Source organism: Pristis pectinata, chromosome 18, assembly GCF_009764475.1.
Source record: "Pristis pectinata isolate sPriPec2 chromosome 18, sPriPec2.1.pri, whole genome shotgun sequence".
Taxonomy (NCBI): Eukaryota; Metazoa; Chordata; class Chondrichthyes; order Rhinopristiformes; family Pristidae; genus Pristis; species Pristis pectinata.
Genome location: NC_067422.1, coordinates 6,368,957 through 6,381,592, shown reverse-complemented (window position 1 = coordinate 6,381,592; position 12,636 = coordinate 6,368,957). Strand labels below are relative to the sequence as shown.

Below are 12,636 nucleotides of genomic sequence, written 5' to 3'. Positions count from 1 at the left end.
TCCATTTTCCACCTCCCTCAACCCTGCCCCCGCCCCACAGAGTCTCCACTTTCACGCTGATTTCCATCGCCCCCTGCCCTGTTCTTGGGGCTCCTGCACTATGTCGGTGCCGCTCTGTGACAGACGGGTGGGAGACACAGTTGTGTCCCAGTGCTGTCCCTCCCCGACGGTTGCTGAGGAACTTTGTGGGTGGGGTGAGATGGGGTGTCACCTGGAGCTACGTCTAACTTCCTCTTGGAAGCCAAGAAGTAAATTCTGCAAACATTATTTTCCACAAACATCTTAATCAGGAAATTCTAAAGAAACCCTGAAGCACTTTTCCCTTTTCATTATATCTGAGGAGGCCATTTGGCCCATTGTTTCCATGCTGGCTCTCAGAGCAATCCCATTCCCTCACTCATTTCCCTATGACCTATTCTCTCTGATGTCCCCATCAACCCTCCCCCAGATTCCACCACCCACCTACACACCAGGGGCAATTTACAGCAGCCAATTACCCTACCAACCTGCACGCTTTTGGGATGTGGGAGGAAACTGGAGAAAACCCACGCGGTCACAGGGAGAACATGCAAACTCCACACAGTGGCGGAGGTCAGGATCGAACCCAGGTCCTTGAAGCTGTGAGGCAGTGGCTCTACCAGCCGTCTCAACCAACTGTGTTACCCGCCGTCTCTGAACGTCTCCCCGTGGTGAAGGAAGCAAAAGCTTTGCAACTTGCTCACGTGAACGACCAACCTCGGAGACCAAAATGTTGCCATGTGTCCTCCCTCCTGAACCCACAACCCTGACCCCCTCTCGACCTCCCCACCTCTGGGTCCACTTCTCGTTAACTTCTCTCCCAAAGAAAACGCTCCTTGAAATGACAGGAAATTTGCAGGTCATCCATCCCACTGTGTGTCCCAGCCAACAAACACCTCCCCAGTCTAAGCCCATTTCCCACTGGACCCACAGCCCTGCACATCTCATCTCCTCTGGTATCCATCTACTTCTAAACGTGATAATGGTTTCTGTCCCCCCCCCCCCCCTTTCAGGCAGTGCGTGAATGAATACCCTCCATTCTCTGGCGGAGGAGATTCCCTCGAATAAAAATTAGAGGAATTCTCCCTCTAATTCTCAAATAAAAATAGGGTGATCATACCGGGGGGGGGGGGGGGGGGGGAGACTTCAATTTCCTGAACATTAATTGGGATTGCCTGAGTGTTAAAGGCTCAGAGGGGACAGAATATTTGAGGTGTGTACAGGAGAGCTTTTTGACAGTCTGTAGACAGACCAACAAGGGAAGGAGTGTTACTGGACCTTGGGGGATGTAGCTGGTCAAGTGGAAGGAGTGTCAGTGGAGGAATATTTTGGAGACAGTGACCGTAACTCTGTATATTTTAAAGTGGTTATGGGAAGGGATAGGGATGGGCCAGGTCTCAAGTTGGAGGAAGCCCAGTTTCATGAACATAAGGGAGGACCCAGCAGAAGGTAGATTGGGAGCATCTACTTGCAGGTAAGTCCACATCTGCACAGTGGGAAGTATTCGAAAGAGAAATGGCAAGATTTCAAGGCCAACCTGTTCCCATAAGGATAAAGGTCAGGGGTAACAACTATAAGGGAACCGTGGATGTCGAGGGATATTGAGAGTTGGATAAAGAGGAAAAGAAGGAAGCATATGACAGGTGTGGGGAACTAATGACGGAGAAGGCACTTCTGGAGTATAAAAAGTGTAGGGAAGTGCTTAAAAAGGAAATTAGGAAAGCAGAGAAGGGTCATGAGAAATCACTAGCAGACAGGATTGTTAAATCCAAAGGCATTCTATAAGTATATTAAGGGCAAAAGAATAACTAGGGGAAAAGTAGGGCCTATTAGGGGTCAACAGGGGCAATCTGTGCATGGAGCCAGAAGGGGAGGTCCTAAAGGAATTCATTTCATTGGGACTCACAAAGAAAGAGAAACAAAGGAGAGCAGATGCTAGAGTCTAGGTGAAAAAAGGACATGGATTTTGTGGTTGGAGGATCCAGGGAATGGGAAGATAAAAGTCCAGTGCAGGTCTCCGTAAGTGAAGAGATGGTATTTGATGCCTTAACGGGATTACAGGTGGATAAATCCCCTGCAACGGATGGGATTTATCCCAGGCTGCTATGGGAGGCAAAGGGAAGAGATTGCTGAGGCTCTGGCTGAGTTTTTTAAATCTTCACTAGACACCAGACGACTGGAGGACGGCAAACGCGGTCTCCCTTTTCACGTAAGGCAGCAAGGAAAAACCTGGTAACCACAGACTTGTGAGTCTAACATCAGTGGGAGAGAAGATACTGGAAAAAATTCTGAAGAAAAGGATTAATGATCACTTGGAAAGGCAGGGATCAATCAGAGACAGGCAACATGGCTTTGCCAAGGGCAGATCCTGTCAGACCAATTCAACTAAGTTCTTTGAAGAGGTAACAAAGTGTATCAATGTAGGCAGGGCAGTAGATGTGATTTAGTGAAGCCTTTGACAAGCTCCCACATGGGAGGCTGGTTCCAAAGGTTAGGCCCATTGGATCCAGGGCAAGTTGGCAAACTAGCTTGGCAATAGGAGACAGAGGGTGATAGTAGGGGGTTGTTTTCCCGATTGGATGCCTGCGATTACTGGTGCTGGGACCCTTGCTGTGTGCAATATATGTGAATAACTTGGATGTGGATACGGGAGGCAAGCTCGGTAAGTTTGCAGATGACAGAAAGACTGGCAGAATTGTTGACAGGGTGGAAGGCATTCTTAGACTGCAGAGAGACAGTGATGCATTGGTGAAATGGGCTGAAGAATGCCAGCTGGGAGTCTGGATATATATGAGGTGATGTGTTTTGGAAGTACCAATGAGGCCACGACATAGGTGGTTGGGTCTTGAGGTGTATGGCGGAACAGAGGGACCTTGGAGTACAAGTTCATAGATCCTTGAAAGGGTTAACGCAGAGTGGCAACTGGGGTACGGGCCCTCACTAGTCGGGGCACTGAACACAGAAGGAGGGAGGCTTGCTCCAGCTTTAGAAAACCTAGTCTAATTGGCCATTATAAATGACCGCTGGTGTAGGTAAGTGGCAAAGGAACCAATGGGGAGTTAAGGGACAGGTGAAGGGGAATAAGTTTAAGAGCTACAGGGAAGTATGAAGATATGATTTCCCTGCTAGGAGCCAATGGACTGAATGCTGTCTTCTGTGTTGTAATAAGCAAGTTGCCATGGTGACAGGTAGCAATGAGCACTTGTGCATTAAATCTCCAAGAAAGATAAGAGAAGTGACCTATTCTTGGTAAGATCGTCGTCAACAGCAGCTAAACTGTGGTCTGTATTTAATTTGCTTATTAATCCCATGAACATTAAGAGTGTGCGATCCATTGGAATGGTGTCCAGATCACCTTCATCAGTGGCTGGAAGATGATCCTTCTCCCCGTCGGGACCTGTAACACTCACTGGAGGGAGCAGGCAGTGAAACAAAATGGAATGTGAGTGTAAAACAGGAAAAGTGCTCTGCCAGTTCTTCCCTGGTTGTTAAAGGGTTAAGGATTAACAGCTTTTGGCAAATTAACCCCATAAATGTAAATCAGTACAAAGAAACTTCAAAGTTAACTTAGCCGAGTTATTTGAAGTTGAAGCTTCTCAGCTTAGAAATACTGCTGCCTTCTGAAGATGTGACTTTGAGGGAGGAATCTATTGGTGTGCCGGTAATTTTGGAAGAAATAAGTCCAAACGCAAACCGCTACCAATAACTAAAGGGTCTCTTGGAGTCATAGAGCTCTACAACACGGAAACAGGCCTTTCGGCCCATCTAGTCCATGCCGACCTGATCTTCTGCCTAGTCCCATCTACCTCACCCAGACCATATCCCTCCAAACCCCTCCCGTCCATGCAACTATCCAAACCTCTCTTGAATGTTACATTTGAACCCGCATCCACCACTTCCGCTGGCAGCTCGTTCCACACTCGCACCACCCTCTGAGTGAAGAAGTTCCCCCTCAGATTCCCCTTAAATATTTCACCTTTCACCCTAAACCTATGTCCTCTAGTTCTAGCCTCACCCAACCCGAGGGGGAAAAAGCCTGCATGCATTCAACCTATCTATACCCCTCATAATTTTGTATACCTCTATATGATCTACCCTCATTCTCCTGCGCTCCAGGGAATAAAGTCCTAACCTATTCAACCTTTCCCTGTAACTCAGGTCCTCAAGTCCCGACAACATCCGTGTAAATTTTCTCTGCCCTCTTTCAAGCTTATTGATATCTCTCCTGTAGGTAGGTAGGTGACCAGAACTGCACACAATACTCTAAGTTCAACCTCACCAACGTCTTGTACAACTTCAGCGTCCCAACTCTTGTACTCAATGCACTGATTTATGAAGGCCAATGTGCCAAAAGCACTCTTTACAACCCTATCTAACTGTGACGCCACATTCAAGGAACTATGGATCTGTATTCTCAGGTTCCCCTGTTCTACCACACACCTCAGAGCCCTACCATTCTCTTCAATTGACACAACTTGGACTGCAGGACCAATGGGGAGTAGGGGTCTGAGTCTGACGATTTTTTTGTTTCCACCCCTTCCCCCCCCCGCCCCCCCCCACTGAAGACGCCAACTCCTTGGTGAGAATCGCTTGAGTACATCAGCCAAGTAACAATTCATCTGCAGCAATAAACAAACTGCAGGAGGTACTCAGTGGGTCAGGCAGCATCCGTGTAGGCAGAGAGGTGGTTTACGTTTCGGGTTGGGACCCTGCATCAGGCCTGAGAGTGAAGAGGGGAGATAGTATATAGAAGTGGGAGGGAGGGCGGGAGACAGGGGCTCATAAGAACATAAGAAATAGGAGCAGGAGGAGGCCATCTGGCCCGTCGAGCCTGCTCCGCCATTCAATAAGATCATGGCTGATCCGGCCATGACTCCGTGGATGCTGCTTGACCTGCTGAATGTTTCTAGCATTTTCTGTTTTTGTTTCAGATTTCCTACATCAGCAGTTTTTATTAATTCCAAATAAACCCACATCAAGAGCTGGTGCCCCGACAAACCGAAATCTGAAATTACAGCAATAATTTTAAATAAATGATAAGGTTGGCTATTGTAGATAGGGAAATTAGATAAAATCTATGATGACAGATAAGCAATGGCAGATATTAAAACAAATATTTCAGAGTTCCATCATGAAATAAAAACTCCAAAGAAAAGTGATCCATCCATGGCTAACTGAAGAGTGGTATCAGATCGACAAAAGAGGCTTAAAAGATGCAAAGAACGGTAACAAGCATAAGGATTAGGAATTGGCACTAAATGAAAAAGAAAGTAACGGGGAAGAACATAGAATATAAAACTGGACGGTGGCCAACCGGTGGGACCAGGCGACGAGGGAGGTGATGGGCAAATGGAGCCGGGTGGGGAAGGAGGGGTGGAGTCAGGAGACAGCGGCTGGTGGGCAAGAGGTAGAAGCAGATAAGGAGAGAGAGCAAAAGGGGACAGGTGGAGCCGGGGGTGGGGGGGGAAGGGGGAGGGAAGGGCGGAGGTGGAAGGTGAGATGTGAGGGCAGAAGGAGGCTGCAGGTGCTGGAACCTGATGCAATGAAGGTGATAAAATGGGAGCAGCTGAGGGAGGGGATTGGAGACCCAGTAGGTTAAGTGTGTGGGTGATAGGCAGATGTAACCAGGTTGGGGGGAGGCGAAAATGGGTGATGGTGGTGGGGGGGAGGTTTGGAAAAAGGTTGGGAGGTGAGATGGATCTGAAGGAGAGGGAAAGGACCACAGGGTTTATCTGGAAATGGAGAATTCAATGTTCAAACCATTGGGCTGCAGACTGGCCACGGGGAGTACGAGGGGCTGTTCCTCTAGTTTGCGTCGGGCCTCACCCTGGCAGTGGAGGAGGCCGGGGTCAGACAGGTCGGGGTGGGAGCTGAGGTCACATACACCTGGGAGCTCGGGATGCCTGTTACGGACAGAGAGCGGGTGCTCTGCGAAACAGTCGCCCGGTCTATGTTTGGTCTCGCTGATGCAGAGGAGGCCACACCGGGGGCTCCGAATGCAGTAGACGAGGTTGGAGGAGGTGCACGTGAATCTCTGCCTCACCTGGAAGGGTTGTTTAGGTCCCTGGATGGTGGTGAGGGAGGAGGTGCAGGGACAGGCATTGTACCTCGGACGGTTGCAGGGGAGAGTGCCGCGGGATGGGGAGGGGAGGGTGGGACGGATGGGCGGACCTGGGAGTCATGGAGAGAGTGGTCCCTGCGGAAAGCAGGAATGGATCAGTTCTTTATCCCTGCCCGAGTCTTACAGTTGGGGATCGGGAACATATTTTCCTATTGCAGAGGCAGAGATGGCCAAGTTATATCTGGTACTCTTTGACATGTACATTCCAAATTTGCTCTCTCTTCAGGGAGACCCCTGTGGTGGGGTAAATAGTTACTGGGCCATTTACGTTAGTTCTCTGGGACTGCAAGGAGCATCAGCAGAAGTCACGGCGGGAGACTACAAGATCCAGTGTGACACACTTCCACCAGTAGCTGGCGGCTGTAACCCTCCTCCAAGGCTGAATCTAATTGTTTCAGCAGGTTTCTGTCTTGGCTGAGACCAGCGATTGACCCAGGCAGGAGTTCAGCTTTGGGTCCTTTTGGTGCAGAAGGTCAGGTCAGCTCACCAAACAATTGGGAGTTAGGTTAACGTGAACATTACCTCTTTATCAACCCCCCCAGATATGTCCCGATTACCCCGTGCTGTGCAGCCACATCGACATTGGTGGATTGGCTGATTCCTGTGGTGTACGCTTTATATTTAAGTTTTTCTTGCGAATGCTGCTTATCTGATGCTATGTGCCTGTGATGCTGCTGCAAGTAAGTTTTTCATTGCACCTGTGCACACATGGACTTGTGCATGTGACAATAAACTCGACTTTGACTTTGAACTTTGTTGTTTGAGTAGGACGTAGAACCCCAATCTTCAAACTATGTCCCCTGAGCATCTCGTGTGTACTGGGAGTGACTCCACACGGTGGGGACGTTCTCCTCTTGAATCCCATGACGCTGCAACATTGAAATGGTTTTATCATCAAAACACACTACCTTCAAGTTGCCGATGTTCCGTATTTGTGTGGTTTTGACTGGTCTTTGTTCTCCTCTCGCATTAACTCTCTTTTCTTTATTTTTCTATAGATATGTAGGTTCACTGCTCCTGTTCCCAACCTGACGGTGTACACAGGATTATGTAACTCACCGTGTTTCCCAAGCCCTTCCTCATCTGATCCGGGCAACGGCGACCTTTCCTTCTACTCCCCCAGATATGTTCCATTACCAAACAGTGCCATCTGCTCCTCGCCCATCAGCGCAGCCTTAGACACCAACCCAGCACTGGATGGAAGGTGGGAGCCAAATAATGCTGCTCCCAATCAGTTGTCCTCGGCTGCTGTAAGCACAGAGTTGTCCCCTGGGTCCAAACCCGACAGCTGTAACCAGAGACCTGCACCCATGGAGACCAAACCTTCTCCGAAATCCAAGATGGCGTTGTCCTTCAGCCGGTTTCTGAAGCGGGGCTGCACGAACTCACCAGTTTTTGCCACCCTGTCGCCAAGGTGCATCTCACTGAGTAATGGAAAGATCCAACCCTTAAATGGTGACGAGAAACAGTCACAGCTAAAGCCAAGGCGAGTGTCCAAGTAAGTAACCTCTTTTCCTTTATCCACTGTTTAGCAGTTTAGTTTAGAGAGCGATTAATGTTAATACCTTGAGGCATTTTTGGATGCAGAATAAGATAAGATGAGGTATCTTCATTAGTCACATGTAAATCGAAACACAGTGAAATGCATCTTTTGCATAGAGTGTTCTGGGGGCAGCCTGCAAGTGTCGCCACGCTTCTGGCGCCAACATAGCATGCCCACAACTTCCTAACCCGTACGTCTTTGGAATGTGGGAGGAAACCAGAACACCCGGAGGAAACCCACGCAGACACATGGGGAGAACGTACAAACTCCTTACAGACAGCGGGTCGCTGGCACTGTAAAGTGTTACGCTAACCGCTACACTACCGTGCCTGAGTTAGTCTTCCCTCCAGCCTATCCTTCATTCAGTGAGACCATGGCTGATATATATCTTAGACTCATGTACCTGTCTTTCTTCCATTCTCCAGTAATATTTTCCTAATAAAAATATCATGAACATCACAGAAGAAGGCCTTTTGATCCATCTGGTTGATGCCAGCTCCCAAGAGAACAATTCCATAGTTCCATTTCCCCTCCCCATATCCCCACACCACCTCTTCCTCAGCAACATCCCCTACTAACCTACACTAAGGAGCAATTTACAGGATCCCGCTAACCAACCTGCACATCTTTGGGATGTGGGAATTTTCCCAGAGCACCCAGGGGAAACCCACGCAGTCGTAAGGAGAACGTGGTTCTCCATGCAGACAGTACTGGAGGTTGGGATCGAACCCACGTCCCTGGAGCTATGAGGCAGCAGCACTAACTGCTGTACCACCTTGTCTCCTCTCCCCTGTACAGACCTGAGTTTTCAAAGCTTCACAGGAAACAAACTGCTGGAGGAACTCAGGAGGTCAGGCAGCATCTGTGGAGGCAAAGGGACGGTCGACGTCTTGGGTCGAGACCCTACCTGACGCATTGGGTTCCCCAGAAGCTCCTTTTGTTGTGAAGATCCCAGCATCTCCGGTCACTTGTGCCTCTGTCTCGGAAGCTCGAGTTGCACCAAATTTACAATCTTCTTGGGGGAGATGTTTCCAAATTTCTGCTGCACTTTGTGCGAGGATTGGAATTGGAATTAGAATTGCTTTATTATAGACAATAGACAATAGGAGCAGAAGTAGACCATTCGGCCCTTCGAGTCTGCACCGCCATTTTGAGATCATGGCTGATCCTCAACAATCAATATCCTGTTCCTGCCTTGTCCCCATATCCCTTGATTCCTCTATCTATAAGAAACCTATCTAGCTCCTTCTTGAAAGTGCCCAGAGAATTGGCCTCCACTGCCCTCTGAGGCAATGCATTCCACAAATTCACAACCCTCTGGGAGAAGAAGTTTTTCCTCACCTCTGTCCTAAATGGCCTAGCCCTTAATTCTTAAAACATGCCCCCTGGTCCTGGACTTACCCAACATCTGGAACATATTTCCTGTCTCTATCTTGTCCAATCCCTTAATAATCCTGTATGTTTCAATCAGATCCCCTCTCAATCTTCTCAATTCCAGCGTGTACAATCCCAGTCTCTCCAACCTCTCAGCATGAGACAGTCCCGACATCCTCGGAATTAACCTCGTAAACCTACGCTGCACGCCCTCTATAGCCAGGATATCCTTCCTTAACCCTGGAGACCAAAACTGTACACAATACTCCAGGAGTGGTCTCACCAGGGCCCTGTACAAATGCAAAAGAATCTCTTTGCTTTTGTACTCAATTCCCCTTGTAATACAAGCCAACATTCCATTAGCCTTCATCACTGCCGCTGCACTTGCTCATTCACTTTCAGTGACTGATGAACAAGGACTCCAAGATCCCTTTGTATTTTCCCCCTTACCTAACTCTACACCATTCAGATAATAATCTGCCTTCCTGTTCCTGCTCCCAAAGTGGATAACCTCACACTTATCCACATTAAACTTCATCTGCCAAGTATCTGCCCACTTACCCAACCTATCCAAATCACCTTGAATTCTCCTAACTTCCTCTACACATGTCGCACTGCCACCCAACTTTGTATCATCAGCAAACTTGCTAATGTTATTCACAATGCCTTCATCTAAATCATCAACATAGATCGTAAACAGCTGCCGTCCCAGCACCGAGCCCTGTGGCACCCCACTAGTCACGGCCTGCCGTCCTGAGAAACATCCATTCACCCCTACCCTTTGTTTCCTATCCGCCAACCAGTTTTCTATCCATGTTAATACCCGCCCCCCAATTCCATGAGCCCTAATTTTACCCACCAGTCTCCTGTGCGGCACTTTATTATTGTCACATGTACCGAGATACAGTGAGAAACTTAGTTTTATATGCCATCCAGTCAGGTTACTTCAAAACATAAGCACATGGAGGTAGTTCAAGGAAAAAGCAATAACAGAAAGGAGTGGAAAAATTTTATCATAGATAAAATGGCTAGATCTGCTGGGGGCAGCTTGCAAAGAGTCACCACAGTCCAGCACCGTCTTGGATGATGACCAATACTTTCAAAATACATCAAGACTTTCCAGTGTATAATTGGATTTGAGCTTCACAGAACAGTGGCGAGATAACCTGCAGTATGTGATGAGGTAATAAAGCTGGGATGAGCTGGATATGGAAGTGGGGTGGGTACCAGTTACAATCGGCGTTGGGATGTCTATACAGGGAAGAAGTGTAATTGGACGTGAGTGGGGTGACTCAGTGTTGACACTCTGGCTCAATGTGCAGCGTGGCTGCTGGACAGGGTTTGTTCTCCTGAACCCGTTCCCTGGCAAGAACTGGCCTTTACAGAGACAGGCAGAAAGTGAAATCAAGGGGGAGACGGTTAATAAGTGAAAGGCTCCGACACAACTGAGCTTTAAGGTACTCTGAGGTTCTCAAGTGTTTGTTGTCTCTGATTTCTGCTCCCTCAGCTTTTTCCAAATCAAAGTCGACGTCCCATCTGAGTGCAGAATTTATCCCATAGACTCAGAGGAGGACAATGAGGACAGTCAGCACAGCAGAAGAGACTCCACGAAGGAGGTTATTTGTCCGTGGGAGAACGTGGTCAAGGAGAGTAAAGCCGGGTGACCGGAACTCGGTTTGAAGCTTCTGGACTTCTGAGGTGCCCAAGTGCTTGAGTTGCCTTAATGTGTGTGTAAGAAGGCCGAGCTCTTCAGATTCATTGACCGATACTGTCAGAGGAGCAGCCAGGATTGGGATGTCATTCATTGTCCTGCATTCTCCTCTTTGTTTAACAATTATAAGTGCTCAGTTTTATTCATCCTGATAGAGCAATTTCTGCTCCTTAATTTTGGTTGTCTAGGGTTGCCAGGCCACTGCTTTAGTCATTGAAGTAAAACAATTGCTGTGCAGAATTAAGCTTCAAAGGAAGAGTGAAAAGCAAAAAAAACACCCGCAGACTCTGGAAATCTGTAATAAGATGGAAAGTGCTGGAAATACTCAGCAGGTCAGGCAGTGTCTGTAGAGAGAGGAGAGTCAACTTGACATCAGATGAAAGGTCATCAGCCCGAAGTGTTAATTCTGTCTCTCCCTCCACAGATCCTGCTTGACCTGTTGAGTATTTCCAGCATATTCTGCTGAATGAACCACGATCTTCAAATGCATCTTTGTGCCTATTAGTTTAGCCAGAAAACAAACGCACTAACTAGTTAACAGAACAAGAACTAGGAGAGGGATACTTCTGGTAACTGCAGTACTGGCTGTCTAATGCAGTAACTAGTTCACCTCTTCACCTTCCAGCTGAGTGGAGAATGTGCACACAGGGTGGCTATGACAGACTGAGCCACTACTTTCTAAGAGCCTCTCCTATTATAACTGAAATTGTAACTATACTTAAAGTCTAACAACCTTTGTCTTAGCTGAACCAGAAGAACTTGGAATTTTTATACAAGGATGTGTAACGTCAGTTATGTTGTTGTAGTACACGTTTCTACTTTTATATGGAATCATCGAACAAAGTAGTGACACGTGGTGTCTGTTAACCCATCAATACAGTCCAGTTGTCGTTCTGATGTAATAAAGTACAAAAATGTGTGTAAATTTTTACTAAAGAGCAAAGTGCTCTTTGCTCTTGCTTTCTGGCTTTAGTGTAAAGCATTGCCCAGCATTTTGGTAGGTCCTAGGTGTGGTTCTTTTTCGACGTTGAACACTGGCAGTAATGGAGACGTACAGTGGCACAGTGCTCAGTGCTGCAGCCGCACAGCTCCAGTGTTCGATTCCGGCCTTGCTTGCTGTATGGAGTTTGTATGTTCATTCTGTACACTTCCTCAAAGATGTTCTGGTAGGTTAAGTGGCTACCATAAAATGCCTGCAGTGTGGGTAAGTGGTTAAAACAGAAGAACGAAGGGACGGGCGTGTGTGAGACAGAATAAGTTGACGGAGCTCTGGGTAATAAAGAGAGGGGAAATGGGACTACCCTGGGGCATGGACTAGAGATGCCACATTGTAACAAGTACGTAAGTAATTGCTCCATTGTTAAGCCGAGACCTCTGCTGAGTGTCTTCACTGGTGATTTCCAGTGATGTACCCGGTACTGACAAGCAAGCACACATATGAGGAATATCCCTGAGGTAAGAGGCATCAGGGCTGCCAGCATCCAGTGACAGGTACAGTCTCTGGGAGAGGAAAGAGAATTGGATGTCTTATAACCAAAGGCAATTACTGGGAAGTCTCTGGGCTCAGTCGGTAAAATTAAACCTACTGCTGAGCTGCATACAGTGGTTATTACTTCCTTCCAAGTGTTAATTGGGAATTGCATTGTAACAACTGTGAATTCACCAATGTGTCAGCAAACCAGGGGGGCAGTGCTGGGGTAAGTGTGTATCTACACATAGCATTAGCCCACTGCAACATCCACCAACTAGGCTACAAAATGATGAGATGGTGATACTGTGAGAGTAAGATAATAAACGACACTAGATATTCTTCTAGTCCTGAATACACTTCGATGTTTGCATCATCACGTCTGGGCAATGCTCCTAAAG

The 12,636-nt window shown here is 47.6% G+C and overlaps 1 protein-coding gene across 1 annotated transcript in view; it reads left to right on the top strand.

Annotated features, from left to right (window-relative positions):
- Positions 1–10,720, top strand: part of rgs9b (regulator of G protein signaling 9b) — a 90,092-nt gene extending 79,372 nt beyond the window's left edge. The window contains exons 18-19 of the mRNA XM_052032868.1: positions 7,138–7,637; positions 10,564–10,720. Coding sequence (XP_051888828.1) covers positions 7,138–7,637; positions 10,564–10,720 — 657 coding nt within the window. The remainder of the gene's footprint in view (positions 1–7,137; positions 7,638–10,563) is intronic.
- Positions 10,721–12,636: the final 1,916 nt, after the last annotated feature.